At 44.5% G+C, this 23,569-nt stretch overlaps 1 protein-coding gene across 1 annotated transcript in view; it reads left to right on the forward strand.

Moving 5' to 3' along the window:
- ccser2b (coiled-coil serine-rich protein 2b) overlaps positions 1-20,186 on the forward strand; it is a 54,550-nt gene extending 34,364 nt beyond the window's left edge. The window contains exons 7-14 of the mRNA XM_072373704.1: positions 1,730-1,820; positions 2,872-2,956; positions 3,878-3,973; positions 6,149-6,257; positions 6,674-6,751; positions 6,827-6,913; positions 6,987-7,112; positions 19,194-20,186. Coding sequence (XP_072229805.1) covers positions 1,730-1,820; positions 2,872-2,956; positions 3,878-3,973; positions 6,149-6,257; positions 6,674-6,751; positions 6,827-6,913; positions 6,987-7,112; positions 19,194-19,637 — 1,116 coding nt within the window. The 3' untranslated portion in view covers positions 19,638-20,186. The remainder of the gene's footprint in view (positions 1-1,729; positions 1,821-2,871; positions 2,957-3,877; positions 3,974-6,148; positions 6,258-6,673; positions 6,752-6,826; positions 6,914-6,986; positions 7,113-19,193) is intronic.
- The last annotated feature ends 3,383 nt before the right edge of the window (positions 20,187-23,569 follow it).

Raw genomic sequence — 23,569 nt, forward strand, 5'->3', positions numbered from 1 at the left:
TGGCAGAACCAGAACCAGGAAGAAACCTCTGGCAGAACCAGAACCAGGAAGAAACTTCTGGCAGAACCAGAACCAGGAAGAAACCTCTGGCAGAACCAGAACCAGGAAGAAACCTCTGGCAGAACCAGAACCGGGAAGAAACCTCTGGCAGAACCAGAACCGGGAAGAAACCTCTGGCAGAACCAGGAAGAAACATCTGGCAGAACCAGAACCAGGAAGGGTGTCCATCCGCCTCGACCAGCTGGGGTTTGAGAAGACAGAAAAGAGGGAAAAGAGGGGGGAAAAACACCATAACACCATTCAAAGGATAAAATAAAATAACGAACATTTGAAAAAAAAAAAGAAGAAGGAAAAAAAAAAGAATATTGAATTTTTTTTTTTTAGGATTTTTTTTTAAATCAGTAGAAACCGGGTTATGTTGTGTTTCTGTACGAATAAAGTAGTTCTCTTCCTGTTGTGTGGAGGCGTCTTTAGTTCTCAGGAGTGGAAGGAGAAAGACTCCAATGAGCTTAAATCGCTCAAAGGTCATTAAAATCCCTGTAAATCTGTAAGAGTCAAACATGTTCCTGCTTTGGCCTTAAAAAGCTCTGAAGTTTGCTTCCATTTTGTGGAATAAAAGTTGTTTTCTGAGATCAGCTCCCATAGTTCATGTGTTCAGGCTGGAAGCTGCTGTCATTCAGCTAAAACACGAGCTCCAGAACGTTCAGTGCTTTCATGATTTATTATTAAAGCCAATCTTTCATCCTGTTCTTTTCACACGAGAAACTCATCAGTCTTTTCTGCTTCAACTGGACTGAATTTAGCAGAAGAAGAAGATGAATTTATGTCTCATTTCACAGCTTTTCTCTGAAGAATTTGTTTAAATTTCACATAAGTTTTAAAAACCTTCATTTCCTAAACTGAAGGGATTTTAAGGTCAAATGATTTTTTCTACACTTTATTGTTTTTATGAAGCTGAACAACTTGGAACTTTTTATTAGTTTTAGGTTTTAAAGTTGTGTTTCGCGCCTTTTGTATTTAGCTAATTTCCCTGTTTAACATGAGAATAAAGAGAAAAGAGAACTTCCCTTTCTTTTATTATCTCTGGAGGAACAATAAAACAGGAAACCCTTTTAGTCTTTTTAGTCAGAAAATCCTATAAATCACAACAGGGCAAGCTGAGAAAATGCTGTAAACCAGATGAATCATCTGATCCCATAGTTTCTCCACTGTTTGGTTATGTCCAATATTTTCTGTTTTTATGGCTCAACACTTCCCAGATTGCTTTTCTAAGAGATTTTAAACTTGTAATTGAAGGTGTAATGAGGGACATACATTAACAGGGTAAATGTAGAGTAGAACAGTGGTGCTTTTAATCCAGTTTGCTTCTGTTCAGCTAATAATTCAGGTAATAAAGGACTAAATATAGTTATTATTGCACTAATGTCCAACATGTCCTAAGAATGGTTCTAATTAGCTTTTGATGGCTTGAAATCCCCGTTTGGCTGCTTCAGATATCAGTTTCTGTGCAGCACCTGCTTGTCTGTGAAGCTCGCTGGGAGTACTTTTAACCTGATTTAGGCAGTAATATGCATCCAAATCTGGTCGAAGTGTTGGAGGACTTTCTCTTTCAAGCTCCCATGAGCTCAGAAGTTTTATCAGATACTTTTTACTTTTCATATTGGTGTGAAGTGTGATTGTTCTAAAAGCTCTTTTTTTATTATTTCATGATGCTCTGATCTGTTTTTAGGACCTCCTGAATAACCTGGACTCTTGTGATTTGGCTGATGATGACCTCATGCTGGATGTAGACTTCCCAGAAGATGCCTCTATGCACAGCGGTATGTTTACAAGTTTCCAAATCACAAAACTAAAGGCTCCTAAAGGGGTTCTTAATTTAAATATGTCAGATAAACATGCTTTTTCTGATGATTTAGCTGGAAGAGTGTTGTTGATTGAAACTTACATTAAAGAAAGCTATGAGCTAAGCTTGAATTTAATAAATAAATGGATCTGTTTATGGATCTGTTTTTAATGGATCTGTTTTTAATGGATCAGCTGTATTGCTTTGAAGCCTCTTCATCAGTAGCTGAAAAAACTGTCATATGCTAGTTTTTCTGCTGAGGTTGTTTTAATGCCAACAAGCTGAAGCCTAATTCAACATAAACTGACAACAAAACCAACCTTTTTTATGCATTTCTCAGCTGAACAAATGAATCCATGTGTCACCACAACATATAAACCTGCTTTAGTGACATTAACATTGCATCGTATCAGTGGTGTTAATGTAATGTGAAAGAAGTCTTTTATTTCTTGGTGGGTTACTTAAAGTAGCTTAAAGTTGGCTAGCTAGTTTGGTTAGCTAACTCTTCGTTTTAGATGTTCCACCAGTTTTTTTCCAGGTTAGTTAATAAAGTTCATAAAGACTGGCCTAGTTCAGAAACTGTATCTTTGCCAAAAATTCAATTTAGCATCTATAAAGTTTGCAAAAGTTCCATTACGTTACACATAACTGAAGTAGCTTTAACTACTTAAGGTTAGCAAAACCGCTAACAGCTAGCTAACTGAAAAGGCTTGTAGTTTGTGGCTAGTAGTCAAGAACAGAAGTAAATTTTGTCTTAATTAACAGGGCTGTTCAAGAATTAAGAAAGTTATTCTTTGTTTATCTTGTATTTGTTTGGAGCAAAACAGTTAAACCTACAATATCACATAATTTAAACTGTGATGTCAGCCTGTTGAAGACATCTGAAGAGATGTGAAAGAATCGTCAGGATCTTCTGGTTCTCAAGAGTTACAGACAAGTCAATAAGTTACTGAACTTGTGTCATGATGGAAACTTATATTATATATAAACTTATAACTTATTTTGTCTATATTCTTGATATTATGCAGACGCAGATGGGCTGTCCCACATGGCAGAGTGGAGGAGGCGGCAGCTCTGTTGGGGAACACAGGACATCCACAATGATAATGAAAGGTAAGGTCTAAGTACACTGTGTGCTGGTCCTGGATTAACCTGGAAAAACCTGGAAAAGCCATTCATAAGGTCTGCACTGGAGTTATCCCTGTTTAAATTTATGAGCGATTTAATGAAGAATCTACGTTGGAATAGTAAAAATGATTGTTATAGATATGTTATCAGCTGCCAAACTGTTGGGAAGAAGAAAGAAGCGGAGCCACACTGGTTTCATCTGATTAGGCAGGAGAATGAGTTGATGTGTATGAATGCTAAGAACGATTATTGACTTAACTGAGGGCTTAGGTTCAGAGCGGGTCACGAGACTGATTGACCTTATTGGAAAGGTCATAAAAGCAGCCACATGTGTGTCTCATTAGCAAGAGAAGATGGACGCAGGGTCAGCAAAATCAATCAGGGTTCTTACTGTTCTGAATACATTTACAGGCCCAGAGTGAGGCAGAAATGAGAGCATGTTCAGGAGGTGATGAATCATCTTCTGCTCCTTTGAAAAGTGAAAAATGGACAGTGGTTAACAGGCATTAAATGTGAGATAACCTTTTAATATGCAAGGCCCCCGATCTGTCTCTCTTCATGTCAGGATTCAGTTTGCGTGGTGGCTGCATGAATAGTAGATGGAGATCACCGATCTGCGGCAGCATCTGTTCAAGGCTGACCTGCGCCTTTAGACAAATGCAAACGTACCATGAAATATGGAAGAGGCACCGCAAACTTTGAATAGAATTAACAAGTGGATGTTTGAATCCTTTCAACCGAAAGCATGAGCCTGAAGCGTAAAGCGGCGCTTCATCCAAATCCAGCACATGTTGCGTATCATTATTTCTGTGGTTTCTGTGTTCGAGCTCCATTTCCATCGGGTCCAAACGCAGTAAGACGGGCCATCATCCTGCATTACATTCACCAGTTTCTCTGTTTCTTCAGTGATATCCAGTGCTACAAGCTGGCAGAAGATCCTGGAAATAAAAGGACGGACACGACCATGTGTGGCGACCACATTCTCGAGCTCATTCCCACCAGGTAACAAAGTGTTTCTGTATTTATCAGACGCTTTTATCCAAAGAGACTTACAAATGAAGATATAACAGCTTTATAAAAAGCTAACAATAAGCTACATAGAAGGAACCCAGGAGTCCGACTCTGTCAGAGGGGACAGAGTAGAGATAGGGTGCAGGCATAGAAGGAAGTGCAGAAAGATAAAGTGCAGAGATAGAGGGGGGAGGGAAGTACAAGGTAAGTGCTGGGATAGGAGATGCTCTCTGAAGAGCTGGGTTTTCAGGAGCTTCTTGAAGATAGACAGGGACGCCCCTGTTCTGGTAGCGCTCGGTAGGTCATTCCACCATCGTGGGACGACACATGAACAGAGTTTGGATTGTCTTAGGCGTGGTGTAGGAGCTGCTAGACGACAATCCTGGGACCAACGGAGGGACCCAGTTGGGACAGAAGCCTTTGCAAGAGCATTCAAGTAGATGGAGCCGTTCCATTAAGCTCTTTGTAGCTAACATCAGGGACTTGGATCTGATGCGGGCGGCTAAGGGCAGCCAGAGGAGCTCAATGAACAGAGGGGGGACGTGTTCTTTTAGGCTGATCCAAGAACAGACGCACCGCCGCGTTCTGGACCATCTGCAGAGGTTTCACAGGCTGGAGACCAGTTAGGAAACCAGTTAGGAGACCAGTTAGGAGACCAGTTAGGAGACCAGTTAGGAGACCAGTTAGGAAACCAGTTAGGAGACCAGTTAGGAAACCAGTTAGGAGACCAGTTAGGAGACCAGTTAGGAAACCGGTTAGGAGACCAGTTAGGAAACCAGTTAGGAGACTAGTAAGGAGGCCAGTTAGGAGACCAGTTAGGAGACCAGTTAGGAGACCAGTAAGGAGACCAGTTAGGAGACCGGTTAGGAAACCAGTTAGGAGACCAGTTAGGAGACTAGTAAGGAGGCCAGTTAGGAGACCAGTTAGGAGACCAGTTAGGAGACCAGTAAGGAGACCAGTTAGGAGACCAGTTAGGAGACCAGTTAGGAGGCCAGTTAGGAGACCAGTTAGGAAACCAGTTAGGAGACCAGTTAGGAGACCAGTTAGGAGACCAGTTAGGAAACCAGTTAGGAGACCAGTTAGGAGAGCAGTTAGGAAACCAGTTAGGAAACCAGTTAGGATACCAGTTAGGAGACCAGTTAGGAGACCAGTTAGGAGACCAGTTAGGATACCAGTTAGGATACCAGTTAGGAGACCAGTTAGGAGACCAGTTAGGAAACCAGTTAGGAGACCAGTTAGGAGACCAGTTAGGAAACCAGTTAGGAGACCAGTTAGGAAACCAGTTAGGAGACCAGTTAGGAGACCAGTTAGGAGACCAGTTAGGAAACCAGTTAGGAGACCAGTTAGGAGACCAGTTAGGAGACCAGTTAGGAAACCAGTTAGGAGACCAGTTAGGAGACTAGTAAGGAGGCCAGTAAGGAGACCAGTTAGGAGACCGGTTAGGAAACCAGTTAGGAGACCAGTTAGGAGACTAGTAAGGAGGCCAGTTAGGAGACCAGTTAGGAGACCAGTTAGGAGACCAGTAAGGAGACCAGTTAGGAGACCAGTTAGGAGACCAGTTAGGAGGCCAGTTAGGAGACCAGTTAGGAAACCAGTTAGGAGACCAGTTAGGAGACCAGTTAGGAGACCAGTTAGGAAACCAGTTAGGAGACCAGTTAGGAGAGCAGTTAGGAAACCAGTTAGGAAACCAGTTAGGATACCAGTTAGGAGACCAGTTAGGAGACCAGTTAGGAGACCAGTTAGGATACCAGTTAGGATACCAGTTAGGAGACCAGTTAGGAGACCAGTTAGGAAACCAGTTAGGAGACCAGTTAGGAGACCAGTTAGGAGACCAGTTAGGAAACCAGTTAGGAGACCAGTTAGGAAACCAGTTAGGAGACCAGTTAGGAGACCAGTTAGGAGACCAGTTAGGAAACCAGTTAGGAGACCAGTTAGGAGACCAGTTAGGAGACCAGTTAGGAAACCAGTTAGGAAACCAGTTAGGATACCAGTTAGGAGACCAGTTAGGAGACCAGTTAGGAGACCAGTTAGGAGACCAGTTAGGAGAGTTGTGACACACCTGTTCAGATCAAAGCTGACACTTCATTATGCTAAAGGCCCGTTCTCTTGTGTGGTTGTGTAATGTTGACCCTGTGCATCAGAACCTGACCTCCCTTCTCCCTGCAGGTCAGCCTGCTTGTCTCCTGGGACTCCGGGTCTGGATGTTGAGGAACTGGCTGAGGACTGCTCTGCAGTCCGGTCACAGCTGGAATTCCTGCAGAGGTTACTGTTGCAGGTAAGACGGGTTTCATAGTTTTGCACATTACAGTTTCTTCAGATGGTTCGTGCACACAATCCGATGCTTTTTTTAATGTTGGAGTCTTCAGAAAAAGAGTTTTTATGTCAGTAAAGATTCACCAGAATCAGCCATTGTTTATTTATCCTGAAGGAGCGTTTCGGCTGAGCTGCAGAAGCAGGACAAACATTGACTTAGTTTTCTGTGTTCCAGTGAATGGCTTCATCCATCTCACAAACTAAAACACCTAAAACACCACAAAGAGGGATGTGAACAACATCTCAGTTTGTTTAAGGCGACAGCCAGATTTAAAAGAAGGAGGGATCAGTTTGTTTCAGCTGAATTTCATACAACATATTCCACTTCTTCTTCTTCTGTTTTCTTCTCCAACAACATTTAACGCGTGTTGTGTTCAGGAGGAGGACGACGACACGCTGACCGCAGACACTCTGAGTCCAGAGACCAACCAGTCGTCCCACAGCTCCGACTCGCAGGTCAGGGTCGCAGCGGTACTGTCCTCCCGCATCTCCCAGAATGCATCTGTTCAACCGCCATGTCTGTGTGTGCAGGTGCAGGTTCTCCTGCAGGAGGTTCAGCAGCTGAGAGAGGAGCTGAGGAGCCGCGACCGAACCATCGCACAGCTCACCCTGCAGCTGGTGCGTGTGTGACATCATCAGCAACAACCTGTTCGCAGAGGACAGCTGATCACCTGTGCCTCTCCTTGTGCAGGCTGTTCCCACGGCAACCACCAGGTGTTGCTGTCAGAAGGCGCCGGAGAGGATGGATCAGCACACCCAGACCAGTGTCCGGGAGAGCGAAAGTGTGGCCTCGCAGACGCCGTGGAGGGCGCCGGCGGTGAGGAAACACGCATCCCAGCCCAAACTGGAGCACACAGCCAAACATTTTATTTCATTTTCTGCTTCTCAAAACAGGACCGATCAGAATATTTATTAGAAAACGACAAAAGTTAAAGTAATAATAGAAAAACTGAACTTTAAAACCAGCTTCTCAGCTCTGATCGGCCTTCTTTAAAGCCTCCCATCTTCATAATACCAGCAGAATGAATCCTTTCTGGCATTAATTCTCCCTTTTCTACCATTTCCCTTTGTCTTCTGTCCTTTGAAGCAACTCGAGCTCTCAGCAGACCGCGCTCGCCAACCTTTGAACCCGCCTGACTCACTGATGAAGCCTTTGTGTCAGCAGCTGCTGGAACCTTCTCTGATCGTGGTTAAAACGAATGTCTGACAGCGTTTAATCTACCTGGTTAAATCCTGGTCAGGTCACACTGATAAACTCGTTTCTCCTTCTGTCTGATGGCAGCAGCTCCTCAGCTACCGAACCGACATGAGTCAGTCGTGTTATCGTACAGAACTGTTGTTCTGCAGTCAAACGTCAGTGGACTAAAGGCTTTTAGAACCTCTGTCACCTTTTGGAAGTCATGGCTCTTTTTCTTTTCTCGCCAGCAGCTGAAGGCCAAAGTTTTCCTGGAAAGTTTTCGAGATAAACTGGCTGGAAATACTTCAGCAGGTTAAAGCTGCCGAGATTCATCTGTAGTCTGAGCTGATTATGCCTAATATTGAGCATGCCCCCCCTTTGCTCCCTGGATCAGACCTGTTTGTTCAGCACATCCAGATGTTTGATTGGACTGACATCTGGAGAATGTGGAGATCTTCCAGTGTGGCAGGTTGTATGATCCTGCTGAAAGAGGCCAGCTGTAGGGAGGTAGTTCATGTCAAAGGTCACGTCCACATGGATGTTGGGACCTGAGGTTTCCCAGCAGAACATTTCCCCCAGCATCACACTGCCCCCGCCGGCTGCTCTTCCCCTGGTGTCACGTCTTTCCCAGGTAAGCAACACACTCGGACCCGGCCGTCACCTGAGGTGAAACCGGATTCATCGGACCAGACCACTTTCCTCCTTTGGTCCATTTCTATTGGTCCGCTACCCACTGTCGGTATATCCGTGGTGGACACGGGTCATAGTGGGCCTGCATCTCAGCTGAATAAACAACAAACTGTTTTACAGCTTTGACTTCATCAGCTATTTGAACTGCAGTTCTTCTATTAGATCAGACATCAGGGGTCAGCCTCCATTTCCCATGTGCATCACTAATGCTGGGCTCACACCAAACGATTTCCACAGCCCCAGACTGAAAACTGAGTCTTTAGGAGTCTAACTGGAGTCTTTAGGAGTCTAACTGGAGTCTTTAGGGGTCTAACTGGAGTCTTTAGGGGTCTTTAGGAGTCTAACTGGAGTCTTTAGGAGTCTAACTGGAGTCTTTAGGAGTCTAACTGGAGTCTAACTGGAGTCTAACTGGAGTCTAACTGGAGTCTAACTGGAGTCTTTAGGAGTCTAACTGGAGTCTTTAGGAGTCTAACTGGAGTCTTTAGGGGTCTAACTGGAGCCTTTAGGAGTCTAACTGGAGTCTTTAGGAGTCTAACTGGAGTCTTTAGGAGTCTAACTGGAGTCTTTAGGAGTCTAACTGGAGTCTTTAGGAGTCTAACTGGAGTCTTTAGGAGTCTAACTGGAGTCTTTAGGAGTCTTTAGGGGTCTAACTGGAGTCTTTAGGAGTCTTTAGGGGTCTTTAGGAGTCTAACTGGAGTCTTTAGGAGTCTAACTGGAGTCTTTAGGAGTCTAACTGGAGTCTAACTGGAGTCTTTAGGAGTCTAACTGGAGTCTTTAGGAGTCTAACTGGAGTCTTTAGGAGTCTTTAGGGGTCTAACTGGAGTCTTTAGGAGTCTAACTGGAGTCTTTAGGAGTCTAACTGGAGTCTTTAGGAGTCTAACTGGAGTCTTTAGGAGTCTAACTGGAGTCTTTAGGGGTCTAACTGGAGTCTTTAGGAGTCTTTAGGAGTCTACTGGAGTCTTTAGGAGTCTTTAGGAGTCTTTAGGAGTCTTTAGGAGTCTTTAGGAGTCTAACTGGAGTCTTTAGGAGTCTTTAGGAGTCTTTAGGAGTCTACTGGAGTCTAACTGGAGTCTAACTGGAGTCTAACTGGAGTCTAACTGGAGTCTTTAGGAGTCTTTAGGAGTCTTTAGGAGTCTTTAGGAGTCTTTAGGAGTCTTTAGGAGTCTTTAGGAGTCTTTAGGAGTCTTTAGGAGTCTTTAGGAGTCTAACTGGAGTCTAACTGGAGTCTAACTGGAGTCTTTAGGAGTCTTTAGGAGTCTAACTGGAGTCTTTAGGAGTCTTTAGGAGTCTTTAGGAGTCTTTAGGAGTCTTTAGGAGTCTTTAGGAGTCTTTAGGAGTCTTTAGGAGTCTAACTGGAGTCTAACTGGAGTCTAACTGGAGTCTTTAGGAGTCTAACTGGAGTCTTTAGGAGTCTAACTGGAGTCTCGGCTCACTCCCGTCATCTCCATCGTTCAGTTTAAGGTGGTAATCTGTGTTGATTTTAAGGCGGTAATCTGCAGTCTCTCCCTCGTCTTCAGCTCATATCAAACGTGTTTAATATCATCGCAGCTCGCAGTGACGTAACACAATCAACAGCCAATAGATGAGCTCTGACAGCATCAGAAACAGGAAATAACAAACATGTCGGCGGACGTAGAAGAACAAGCGACCAGCAGGTGAAAATGGACGGTCTGTGCACATATTCTGTGGCGTTTTCTCTTCTTTTTGTTGGGTTTTTCACTACAAACCACTGCACAGACCAGAGCAGCTGCAGCTAGAAGCTGCTTCTCCTCCATGTTTGTTAAACTTCTGCTGAGCATGATGGGAAAAAAACTAAAAAATCCAGTTGTAGTCTTTAAGAAAATAGTGACCCTACAAGATTCACAGTGTTTGTAAAATCTTTAGTCTGGGACTAAAAACTCTAAACTCTAGTCTTTAGCTGTGAGCTGATGGTCTTTCAGAGTCTTTTCTCAGTCTTCTGGTGAGTTCGGAGCTTTAGTCACGATGCTGTGAGGTCCTGACCGCCGCAGACCAGAAGGTCCCAGAAGAGCTGCAGGTATGGAGATGCTGTGACCCGACCGGGTTCCCATCACAGTTTGGTTGTTAAAGCTTTTCAGACCCTTATCCTTCTGCTCTCTCAGCTTTAAGCACAGAGTGTTCGCCTGCTGCCTCATTTATTCCATAATCTGGGTTTCTCACAGCACCTGTTGGTGGTCATAATGTTATGGCTGAACATGCCGAATGTGGCCAGTGTCAGAGGAGCTCGTACAGAGCCTTGTGGAACACCTTTATCAAATTAAATTCATGACTTGAGGTGCTGTTAAATGTATGAACTGTTCTGTCCATATTTTAGGTGCACTTACTTTTGCTCCGGCTGGGTTTGCCTTTTACTTTGGTTCCTCAGTTTGTGGTTCAGATATTCTGTGTTTTAAGCTTTAATTTTCCACCCGGCCTTTGATCTTTTCCTGGATCAACACCTTCTGTGTTTCTTCCTGTTCCCGTCTGTGTCTCTCAGGCTTTTCCTCCTGTTCCTTTCCTCTCTCCACCCTGGCAGTATCAGCGCTCCAGGCCTTACGGGGGGAGGCCCAAACCCAGCATTCCCTCCCACCTGGCTAGAAAAAGTGAGTCGCATGACCAGCCCCTGAATAACCAGCCTGTCCTCGTCTCTTTATCTTCCCTCATGGTTGGAGATGCTCACCTTCTGCTTTAGAGGATAAAGATTCATCCAGTTTTCGGATCAAAGTCTGAAGTATTGGGACGTTTGATCCTCTTTGGAACAGATTGGAAACCATTTATTGAACATCTATCAATAGATCTGGTGTCTTGGTGTTGATCTTTGATTGATCTGTTCAGAGTCTTTTTCTTTTCCGTTCAGGTCCTGTGAAAACCTTCAGAAAAGATTTGTTCTTCAACTCTGATCTCGGGCTGAAAATTCAATTCAATTCAATTCAGTTTTATTTATAAAGCGCCAGATTACAACAATCGTCATCTCAAGGCACTTAAATAATATAGTTCAATTCAAGCCAATTGGAATTCAATTCATTGTAATCATAATCCAATTAATTCATATGGAGCCAATTCAAAAATAATATCCGAGCTAAGGAAACCAACAGATTGGACCGAAACTTGTCTTCAGTCCAATCTCCCGTCCTGAGCCTGAGGGACTGTGGAAAGGAACGACTCCCTTTAACAGGAAGAAACCTCTGGCAGAACCAGAACCAGGAAGAAACCTCTGGCAGAACCAGAACCAGGAAGAAACCTCTGGCAGAACCAGAACCAGGAAGAAACCTCTGGCAGAACCAGAACCAGGAAGAAACCTCTGGCAGAACCAGGAAGAAACCTCTGGCAGAACCAGAACCAGGAAGAAACCTCTGGCAGAACCAGAACCAGGAAGAAACCTCTGGCAGAACCAGAACCAGGAAGAAACCTCTGGCAGAACCAGAACCAGGAAGAAACCTCTGGCAGAACCAGGAAGAAACCTCTGGCAGAACCAGAACCAGGAAGAAACCTCTGGCAGAACCAGAACCAGGAAGAAACCTCTGGCAGAACCAGAACCAGGAAGAAACCTCTGGCAGAACCAGAACCAGGAAGAAACCTCTGGCAGAACCAGGAAGAAACCTCTGGCTGAACCAGAACCAGGAAGAAACCTCTGGCAGAACCAGGAAGAAGCCTCTGGCAGAACCAGAACCAGGAAGAAACCTCTGGCAGAACCAGGAAGAAACCTCTGGCAGAACCAGAACCAGGAAGGGTGGCCATCCGCCTCGACCAGCTGGGGTTTGAGAAGACAGAAAAGAGGGAAAAGAGGGGGGAAAAACACCATAACACCATTCAAAGGATACCTGCTGGAACAGGGAAACACAAGTTAATAACCACAATAATGTCACATGGACATAAAATCATTTGAGAAATTAAACAGGGGGAAAAAGAGAGCAAAGTGAGGAAAGGTGTGACAGATGAGGTCCCCCCAGCAGTCTAAGCCTATTGCAGCTTAACTATGGGATGTTTCAGGCTCACCTGAGCCATCCCTAACTATCAGCTTCATCCCGTTAGAAAAGGAATCATTGTTGGAGCTTTCTAAGGCTCCTGTGAGACCCTTATTTTTTATTTTTAGGTGTCAGCACCCTTCACTTCAGCCAAAAAGGTTTTGCTTCATTTCTGCTTTTGGACAGAAATGTTCTGAATAAGTTCAGAACAGGTTACTCACCATCGATCAGCTGTTTCTGCAGCTGTCTTGCTCTGTTTGGGGTGAAAATGACCGTAAAACGTGAGTTTCTCTGTTGATCATTTGTTTGGAAACGTCCTTATTTGTAGGTTCTGTTCCAAAGAGGATCAAATACTGTTATTTTATGTAAAAAAGGCTAATTTTTCCAGACACATTTTGCATTAAAATGCATGAGAAATGACAGTTTCACTGCTGCAGAGGCCAAAGTTTGGTTGAATTTGGTGGAATTAACCTCCTGTCGGCTCGCTAAATGCTCCTTTTCAGGCGTTTTCTGCATGTTTTACCTCAAAGCTCCATGTTTTTAGATGATTCTTATGCCATTTACCATGAAGGGGTTGAGCCAAATGTAACACTCTTCTTATGAAGGTATAGAAATCTTTAGTTCTTAGCGTCCTTCACTTATTTTTTCTGAGTGAAGGAACTGAAACCTTGAATTTCTGATGTAAAATCCGACATTCAAAGCAGCGAAAGAGCAAAAGGTCAGAGGAGGCAGAACCTCTGCAGCAGACCGGCCTGAATGTGACGTTCAGAATTAAAAGCAGCAGCTGAACTGAAGCTGAACTGGAGGTTATTTTAATATCTGTGGGAGCAGGAGCATGATTTAAATGGCTTAAAGTTGTTTTTATTCCACCTCTCCCTCTCACCTGTTGTTTTCTCCCTCCTCATCAGTTCGTGCTCCTTATTTTCACAACGACTGTTAATCTGTTTCACATCAGAAATCCACCTTTTTCCTCTAACTGTGTGTTTTTTCTCCTCCACGCCTTCGTCCAGGAGTGGAAACTCTAGTGCTTTACTTCAGTGACACGGCGTGGTACGGTAGCAACCCCTTTATCCTCCTAAACTGTGTCTTTACCCTCGTTTCCTGAGTTCTTCCCCCCTGTCTGTCACGCTCTCGACCTCCTGGCTGCTCCCCGGCTCTTTGCCTTCTGCTTTTGTCTTATTTGTTGGTTATTTTCTGCTCCAGCCTCTGGATGCAGAAAACATGTAGAAAACAGGTAGAAAACAGGTAGAAAACATGCAGAAAACATGTAGAAAACAGATAGAAAAGATGTAGAAAACATGCAGAAAACATGTAGAAAACATGCAGAAAACATGTAGAAAACAGGTAGAAAACAGGTAGAAAACAGGTAGAAAACATGTAGAAAACAGGTATAAAACAGGTATAAAACATGTAGAAAACATGCAGAAAACATGCAGAAAACAGGTAGAAAACAGGTAGAAATCAGGTAGAAAACATGCAGAAAACATGTAGAAAACATGTAGAAAACATGCAGAAAACATGCAGAAAACAGGTAGAAAACAGGTAGAAAACATGTAGAAAACGTGCAGAAAACATGCAGAAAACAGGTAGAAAACAGGTAGAAAACATGTAGAAAACATGCAGAAAACATGCAGAAAACAGGTAGAAAACAGGTAGAAAACATGCAGAAAACAGGTAGAAAACATGCAGAAAACAGGTAGAAAACAGGTAGAAAACAGGTGAGCTGCCTCAGTTTGATAGAAGATAACGAGACAACTCAGCAGAATCATCACAAAATGTATTTTCTTTACAAATGAAAAGATCGTAAAGTTAGATCTCAGACCAGCTGGGCTACAGATCTCAGACCAGCTGGGTAACAGATCTCAGACCAGCTGGGCAACAGATCTCAGACCAGCTCAGACCAGCTGGGCAACAGATCTCAGACCAGCTGGGTAACAGATCTCAGACCAGCTGGGCTACAGATCTCTGACCAGCTGGGCTACAGATCTCAGACCAGCTGGGCAACAGATCTCAGACCAGCTGGGTAACAGATCTCAGACCAGCTGGGTAACAGATCTCAGACCAGCTGGGTAACAGATCTCAGACCAGCTGGGCAACAGATCTCAGACCAGCTGGGTAACAGATCTCAGACCAGCTGGGCTACAGATCTCTGACCAGCTGGGCTACAGATCTCAGACCAGCTGGGCTACAGATCTCTGACCAGCTGGGCTACAGATCTCAGACCAGCTGGGCTACAGATCTCAGACCAGCTGGGCAACAGATCTCAGACCAGCTGGGTAACAGATCTCAGACCAGCTGGGTAACAGATCTCAGACCAGCTGGGCAACAGATCTCAGACCAGCTGGGTAACAGATCTCAGACCAGTTTAACTGCCCCTTACTGACGGGACAAACTGAACCCAGAGTCCAGAGATGAGCGGATCTCTCTGAAGGCTCACAGCAGCTTGTTCAGACCTCTGCAGCTGAACAGATCTCAGACCAGCTCTGCAGGTGATGACTTCACTCCTGATGTCCTGATTGTGACTGAGCTGACCCCACTGAAGCTGTTTTTGGATGATTATGCTCCACATCACAGGAGCTGTACAGTAGCTTAAATCCTCCTGTGCAGATTAACTGAAATGCTGCAGATATTTCTGCTGCTTCACCGAAAGCTCGGACTTTCCCTTTGAAGGCGTTCCTGTGATGGTTATCGTGTCAGCCATTGAGCGGGGGAATAAATTAGCAGCAGAAGAGGGTTTAAACTGTTTTATCCTCTTCTGTGATGTGATAATGTGAGACTTCAACAGCTGTGAAAACCTTAAGCCCGTGAACAAATCCCTGTCAGACACTCCCACAGCTTCAAATAACGTCTTCCTCTCTGAGCTCAGGATGCTGAAGTCGTTTTAAACGTCGTAACATCGATGCTACGGAATCTGTTCTGAAGATAACTCGGATGAACTTCTCTGCAGCAGAAACTAACCAAATCCAGCTGAGCTGTTCAGTGATTCAGGACAAAGACAGTCAGGTTTTACCTGTTTGGTTGAGCTCTCAGCAGTGACTGAGCAATGGAGGAAAGCTTCTGGAGACACAGCATCCTTTATTAGTCAGTTTTATTGAGAACCACAGATGTGAGAATGAGAGTGATGGAGCCAGGAGGGAGAAAGGATGAGACGTCTGATCCTCAAGGGCATGACTTCTGTTCCAGGGATGGTTAAGTGACTTTCCAACTAAATTATGTTTCCAGCTTCCCTGCTGCAAATAAAATTATAGTCTGTGATGCCCATTTATTCAGGAAATAAGTGGAGGAGGGAAGGTCAAATAAAGTGCACCGATTTTAGGAGACGGCAGAGAAAAATGAGTCTGAAGTTGTGAAACTGACGAATATAAAATAACCAGCACGGCTTTAACCCGTCAGACACATCTTTACTTGTTAAAGCAGGAAAAAACTGGTGTATAATTGGCTAATTTAGGATATCTCTTTAATACCTTTTGGCATTTTTCTTAAGAACTTTGCCAAAAACAGTTTAGTTTGGAAGTATCTGGGACTTTAATGCCTCAATGAGTAAATTACAAAGACTCTGATTCAGCATCTGTTCAGTCAAACATGTCACCTTTGCTCAAAGTTCACAGGAGACAGCTCACTGTTAGCTGCTAGCGGTTAGCTGCTAACGGTTAGCTGTTAGCGGTTAGCTGCTAGCGGTTAACTGTTAGCTGCTAGCTGTTAGCGGTTAGCTGCTAGCGGTTAACTGTTAGCTGCTAGCGGTTAGCTGCTAGCGGTTAACTGTTAGCTGCTAGCGGTTAGCTGTTAGCTGCTAGCGGTTAGCTGTTAGCGGTTAGTGGTTAGCTGCTAGCGATTAGCTGCTAGCTGTTAGCTGCACATGTTTTCTGTAGATCAGCCCCTCCCAAAACACTCAGCCTGCTCTGATTGGTCAGCAATCTCTTCAGGATTCTTGATTTCTCACATACTCAGATGCACATCATCCCTTTAGGTTGTAAACGCTGGCTAAGGTGCTGCTCTGTCGGTGACCGTGTGAGACGGTCATATGAAAAACAACTGAACAGAATATTTTAGACGTTGGCGTTTAGCTGAGACTTCTCCAGGAAAACAGAAACAGGTGAATTACCTGCTGAAGTTAAAGCTTCATAAATCAAGTTAAACGATTGCTGTTATTATTAGTGTGTAAGCCTGGATGTAGCCCCCCCTCCCATCAGATATGAACCCGTTTCTCTTTAGTGTTACAGCAGGAGGCTGAATGTTATTTCACATCTATGGGTTCAGCTGGTCTTCTTAATGCTCTGGAAGCATCGTGTCGGCAGCCTGAATATTTCCATATTTATAACATTTTACATGGAACATTAAATGTGGTGACAGGAAGTCTTCGTGTAAACCAGATTTCATCAAAAATGTCTTCGTATGTTTACAGCTGAACAGACTTTGTGCATTTTTTACATGTTTTAAGGCTTTTTATCCATTTTATCATGATTTCCAAACTCAAGTTGTGATATAAATGAAGTAATAATAAAGTAATAAAGTCGTCTCATGCTGCCAGTCCTGGTGGAATCTGGGTTTAACTGGATGCTTAATGAACAGCTTAACATTGAGGAAACTTTCCCTTTTGGACTTAATTCATCACAGTTTGAAGCTAGACATCTGTGGACCATTTGAATATCTGATTGAGGGTCAACAAAGACCATCTCACCTCAGAAAGTGGATTCATACCAGTTCTGCTTTAAATCCTGTAAGTCAGCAGAACCACTCGAGCCGTGATGGTCTGCAGCGTAATAACCACAGGAGCGTTTACAGGAAGCTGCATTATTCTCTTCTTCTGTGTTCAGAAATATAACTCCGTTATTCTTCTGCTGATATTCAGAGTAACTGCTACCACTTCACGCATTATTGTCATGATTATAGGATAAGTGATGGTGCAGTGGAGTGATATTATTCATTTAATGAGCCTCAGGGGGGCAATGAGGAGGCAGCAAAGAAGCTGGGGGAGGGGCCGTTTGGTCAGATCAGTACTTTCTAATAAAAATGAGTTTTATTGTGGGGACTTCCTGTAAGTCATCGGAGAAGCAGAGCTTGTATGTGGTGGAGAACACGAAGTTTACGTCTTCCTTCCTTTCCAGCTCAGTTTCCTCTCTATACCGCCTGTTTCTCTCTGCCCTTCTCTGATTTCCTGTCATGCATTAATTATGAGGGATGGACACATTTGAAGACAAAATGTCCCAGAGGGAGGTGGGAAGGGGGGGACAGGTAGACGGGCTGCAGTTCCGCTACCCACCACCAGGTGTCAGTGTTTACCTGTGAATGCATCCTTCACCCTGCACTGCACAGCTGGATGTTCTGCTGAGAACATTTTTGTGCCTCTTTGCTGCCCCCTGCTGGACAGGGCAGGAGCTTTTACTGAATCTAATGACTGTAAAAGTTCCAGTTTGGCTGCTTCTGTCTGCACAACTTAATGTTGTTTTGATTGATAAGAATCAATTAGTATGGAATCAGAAAGCTAATGATTGGCTGCAGCAGCCTGCTCTCATCTGCACGCCATTAATCTGTTTCACAGGAAGAATAAGAGCGAAAAAATGGTGGCAATATCAATGAAGTGCCACAGTCTGTTCACTGATCAGGACAAACGTGTGCGAAGTAAGCACCGATGTTACGGCTCTGGTGTTGTGTCCCCTTTGAGATCCCATCAGATATCTGAAATATGATAATTATAAATAACCAGCTAAATAATATTATGATAAAGTGACAAAGTTCCTAATAAACCCAACTCATTAGCAAAGTAAAGTTCCTTCATGTCACCTTAGCCCTGCATCAGTGAGCAGCGTTACAGAGTCAGCTGACTGACGACAGCACTGCTGGTTAGACTGATGTGTTCCATGATGCCCTTTTCAGCTCGGTTACCACCTCCCCTGCCGTCTCAGAGGCTTATCAGAGGCTTACCCCCCCCCCTGCACTTTTCACACTTTCACAACAAAGGCAAATCAGCCCAGGCTTTAAGAACATGTGACAAGGTCTTAAGTGAACTAATGAGAACTGTTTAAAAATGAAGAACCAGCTGGCAGAGTAATGAGAAGAGGGATGACTTACAGAATATTCCATGCAAAGAAGGATGCAGTAAGAAGTTTGGATGAAATATAAAGAATTAAAAGGACACAATCAATAAAACAAATTAAAGCAGCTCTGGCCAATATTGTTTGATAATATTATGATTTTAAATTATATCAGCATTGAATGCAGCTTGGAAATCAGCTACAAAGTCACAGAAGAAACTGTTCGATCTGTGGAAATGGAGAACAAAAAAGCCCCAGAATTAAGCCTTGTGGGACACCATCTTTAATTTGCACACTGCTGTCTCCTAATGAGATGCAATACTGTGCAAAAGTCTTATAGAATTCTTAATTTATTTATTTAAAGCCAGTAAAACAGGAAGCAGCTGCAGAGATTCACTGAAACATGATCAAACATGAACATAAACCCAGAATCTGAGGCAGAAACAGAGTTTTTCTCAGTTCTCAGCAGCTTTAAAGTGAATCTCTGGTCTGAGCTCCTTTATTCTCCAACACAGCCTGAACCCTCTGAGACAAGCTTTCTGTCATTTCTTTAAGGAGTCTTCAGGAATAGTTCTCCAGGCTTCTTGAAGGACATCCCAAAGCTCTTCTTTGGATGTGGGCTGCCTTTTGTTCCGTTCTCTGTCAGATGATCCCACACTGCTTCAATAATGTTGAGGTCCGGGCTCTGGGGAGGATTCATCCCTCCATAAGACCTGTTGCCACTGATTTTCAGTCCACTTCTTGTGTCCTTTGGCACAGCTCAGCCTTTTCTCCCTGTCCACAGATGTTGTCATCCAGTCTAAATGTCATCGTTTACGTGATCTGAGTCTAACACAGATATAGATCAAAGGAAACGACACAGTTCAAAAGCAGCTTCTCTCACCAATCATCTGAAAGAATCTCGTTTTCCCTCCATCTCAAACAGCCTCTTTTCTCCTTTTCTGCTCCAACATTTTCTAACAAAGACACAAAGATTTAATTCTGTCAGGTCAAAGCGTTTCTGCTGCAGCTCATTTCTGTTTCCCTCTGTGTTTCAGTCACAGATACTTCACTCCTCCAGGCAGGAAGACCAGGAACCACTGACAGACCCAGCTGCACCGCCGACTCAAGCTTCGCCTCCAGGTAACTCCGCCCAGCCTGAAACACCTGCTGACAGATTTCTCCACCCGCTTAAACCCGACGCCACCGACCGCACGGCCCAGAGAGGAAGATGGGGGCTGAAAATTCACAGGAGGGGGGAGGAGGAGAGCGGCGACAGGAGAGGAACCTCCAGCAGATTCCTGCCGGCTCCACAGCCCTCCAAGCTCCGCCTCTTGCTGCCTCACACCTCTAGCTCCGCCCCCAATTCACCCAAAACGAGGTCATCCAGGCAGCCGCCGGCACCTCCCGACCCCGACAGCAACGCCGCTGCAAGGGAGAAGCTCAGAGCGATGACCTTCACCTCCGGGTCGTCCCGCCTCCCCAAACCAAAGAGCCACTGAGGCCGGCGGCGGTCTGCAGCTCGCCGCCCTGCCTCCACTCCTCCTGGATCTCCACACCACTGAAGATGTTGGTCGACACTGAAACTTATTTAATGTTAATACCTGTTAGTTTAAAAAGTGGATAAGTTGTAGTTTTAAAAAAGATGATCGGAGCAAAGCTGGCGTCTCGTTATGTGGACACGGGAAGAAGAAGTAACGGTTTGTGCCTTTGATTTGGAGGAAGCTGTCGTCTTCATGCATCTTCTCTGTGGGGGGCTCAGAGATGGAAATTGTCTTATATTTGTGGCTTTGCTGCTTCCGACGTCACAGGTCCATTGAAAACATTTCCCAGTATAACCAGGATGGAGTTTGGAATTCTGGGCGTCAGGAGGAGGCAGCAGCGTGATGGGAACTGGAACCTCCAGCTGCTGGAACCTCCACCTCCAGCTGCTGTAACCTCCAGCTGCTGTAACCTCCACCTCCAGCTGCTGGAACCTCCACCTCCAGCTGCTGGAACCTCCACCTCCAGCTGCTGGAACCTCCACCTCCAGCTGCTGGAACCTCCAGCTGCTGGAACCTCCACCTCCAGCTGCTGGAACCTCCACCTCCAGCTGCTGGAACCTCCACCTCCAGCTGCTGGAACCTCCACCTCCAGCTGCTGGAACCTCCACCTCCAGCTTCTGTAACCTCCAGCTGCTGTAACCTCCGGCTGCTGTAACCTCCGGCTGCTGTAACCTCCGGCTGCTGGAACCTCCAGCTGCTGTAACCTCCAGCTGCTGGAACCTCCAGCTGCTGGAACCTCCACCTCCAGCTGCTGTAACCTCCAGCTGCTGTAACCTCCAGCTGCTGTAACCTCCAGCTGCTGTAACCTCCAGCTGCTGTAACCTCCACCTCCAGCTGCTGTAACCTCCAGCTGCTGTAACCTCCAGCTGCTGGAACCTCCAGCTGCTGGAACCTCCAGCTGCTGGAACCTCCAGCTGCTGGAACCTCCACCTCCAGCTGCTGTAACCTCCAGCTGCTGTAACCTCCAGCTGCTGGAACCTCCAGCTGCTGGAACCTCCAGCTGCTGGAACCTCCAGCTGCATCCTGACTGATCAGGAAATCCACAGTGAACAAATCTGAAGAAGTGAGAAACACGAGCTCTGAAGGAACTGATCCAAAAGTTTGATTTCTTTCCTTCAGGTCCCCCGCTGCGAGCTAAAAGTTCTCCTCCTTTCCCCTCTCCTGGTCTCCATCATCTCCCGGCTGGTTGTCAGCTTCCTGCTCGGAGCTCATCAGCTGTTTACTTTGTCGTCTTCACTTCTGTTCAGGTTTAAAAACATTTTTAAACCTTCCTGCTGCAGGAGCTCAGAATTTGTGGAAGTCATTGTTGCCATAAACCAACTGGTAGAACTCAGCTGGGTTCAGGCTTTTTGCAATGATTTAAACAGAAGGTTAAAGGTCTCAGTTTGCTTCAGATAATGAGCTTTTCACCAGCTGATGAGGAACTGCAGCATCTGAGATTTGCATTTGTTCCTGATTAAACCGGACATTTCTGACGCAGTAAAAATGACTTCAAACAAACACAGAAGCACCTTCTGCTGAGTTCATATGAATTAAATTCACATTCTTACGTCCTATCACGATATCTCCAGTGATATGAAGTCTGCAGGTCGTTCTACCCTCATAAAAGTAGCTCCACAGAGTTCAGGAGCCCTCATGGTTGGTTGGTGGACCACCAGAGGACTGAGCTGGGACCACAATGTGCTTCTGTGAGAGTTCCTGGAACCTTTGGTGGAAAAGCCCCCACTGACCGTGCTTTAAGGCTAATGCTCTGCTGCTTTAACAGTTCCACAGTCACTGAAATCTACCGATAGAAACACAGATTTAATGTTCATCACTGTGCTGTGGCACCACCTTAAGATGGTTGTTTTTATTACTCCACAAAGAGCCGTTAATATCCCTCTTTGCCCTTCCTCCATGTTGCTCCATCGTGTTGCTATGGCACCCCAGAAGGGACAAACCGAACGCTTTCTGAAAGCCACTGTAGTGTGTCGGTGTCACTCTGTCTCTACATCTACTCTGTGGACCTTCAGGTGACCCTTTGAGTTCAGCCCCCTGTGTTCGTCTCATTCTGGCTGCAGCGCAGTAGTTTTTACTAAAGTAAAGGATCTGAGTATTTCCTGCACCACTGCGCAGGCCTACATCATCACCTGAATGTCTTGTTTGTTGCTTTTGTGAAGGTTTGAAACAAGGATTCAGCTTTGTAGGCCAGAAATCAGGGAGGAGTCCAACAGGAGGCTGTAACTGTCAGGCTTTTTAGGAAGCTTCCACTTCAGAAACACCCAAAACCGAAGCCGACTGAGGACCTTATCTCTGTGGACTGAAGACTTGAATTATTGTAAAAGCTCAGTGAATTATTTTACCTTTCTTCAGCAGAGGAGCAGTTTCCTGAAGCCTCCCTTTGCTCTAACAAAAACTGACATTTGAGCTGTCCTTTGTCAGCCGGAACAGTTCAGCGTTATTACTTTGTCTGAAGGCAGGATGTCACATTTCAGTGTGAAACCGGGGCACATTTTCAGAAATGATGTCCACATTTTGTCTAAGAAATGCAGACACCTGGGTTCCTTCAGGAAAGCTCACTCGCTGACATTTTCCCTCCCCGATCACATCAAACACCGGACCTCTAAAGTGTCGTCTCGTTTGTTCAGTGGGGATCTGTCAGCGCTACTTGCTTTGATATTTATAACACTATATGCAATAAAATATGCAACCAAGTCGCAGTCTCAGCCCATCAAACACTGGAGAAGCACTGGTTATAATGAAAAAATATGCAACACCAGCTTGGCTTGGTTACACATTTCATGTGATTTAGCAGACAATCCCAGAAAAAATCCCACATGCTGGTATCTAAAATGCTTAAAATGCGCTTCAACACACATTTAGTGCGATTAAATGTAATTATTTAAAAATTCTGCGGCAGCGTGTGACGGAACAGCAGCTTTATATTTCAGTGTTTGGAGGCATGAACGGGGAAGAAGTCGGATAAATATTCCACCAAACAGTGAAGAAGTCAGATAAATATTCCACCAAACAGAGAAGAAGTCGGATAAATATTCCACCAAACAGGGAAGAAGAAGTCAGATAAATATTCCACCAAATGGGGAAGAAGTCAGATAAATATTCCACCAAATAGAGAAGAAGTCAGATAAATATTCCACCAAACGGGGAAGAAGAAGTCAGATAAATATTCCACCAAACAGAGAAGAAGTCAGATAAATATTCCACCAAACGGGGAAGAAGAAGTCAGATAAATATTCCACCAAATAGGGAAGAAGTCAGATAAATATTCCACCAAACGGGGAAGAAGAAGTCAGATAAATATTCCACCAAATAGGGAAGAAGTCAGATAAATATTCCACCAAACGGGGAAGAAGTCAGATAAATATTCCACCAAACGGGGAAGAAGAAGTCAGATAAATATTCCACCAAATAGGGAAGAAGTCAGATAAATATTCCACCAAACGGGGAAGAAGTCAGATAAATATTCCACCAAACAGGGAAGAAGAAGTCAGATAAATATTCCACCAAACATGGAAGAAGTCAGATAAATATTCCACCAAACGGGGAAGAAGAAGTCAGATAAATATTCCACCAAATAGGGAAGAAGTCAGATAAATATTCCACCAAACGGGGAAGAAGTCAGATAAATTATCCACCAAATGGGGAAGAAGAAGTCAGATAAATATTCCACCAAACGGGGAAGAAGTCAGATAAATATTCCACCAAACAGGGAAGAAGAAGTCAGATAAATATTCCACCAAATAGGGAAGAAGAAGTCAGATAAATATTCCACCAAATAGAGAAGAAGTCAGATAAATATTCCACCAAACGGGGAAGAAGAAGTCAGATAAATATTCCACCAAATAGGGAAGAAGTCAGATAAATATTCCACCAAACGGGGAAGAAGTCAG

The sequence above is a fragment of the Leuresthes tenuis genome, unplaced genomic scaffold, assembly GCF_036924035.1.
Source record: "Leuresthes tenuis unplaced genomic scaffold, fLeuTen1.0.hap1 SCAF_20, whole genome shotgun sequence".
In the NCBI taxonomy this organism is placed as follows: Eukaryota; Metazoa; Chordata; class Actinopteri; order Atheriniformes; family Atherinopsidae; genus Leuresthes; species Leuresthes tenuis.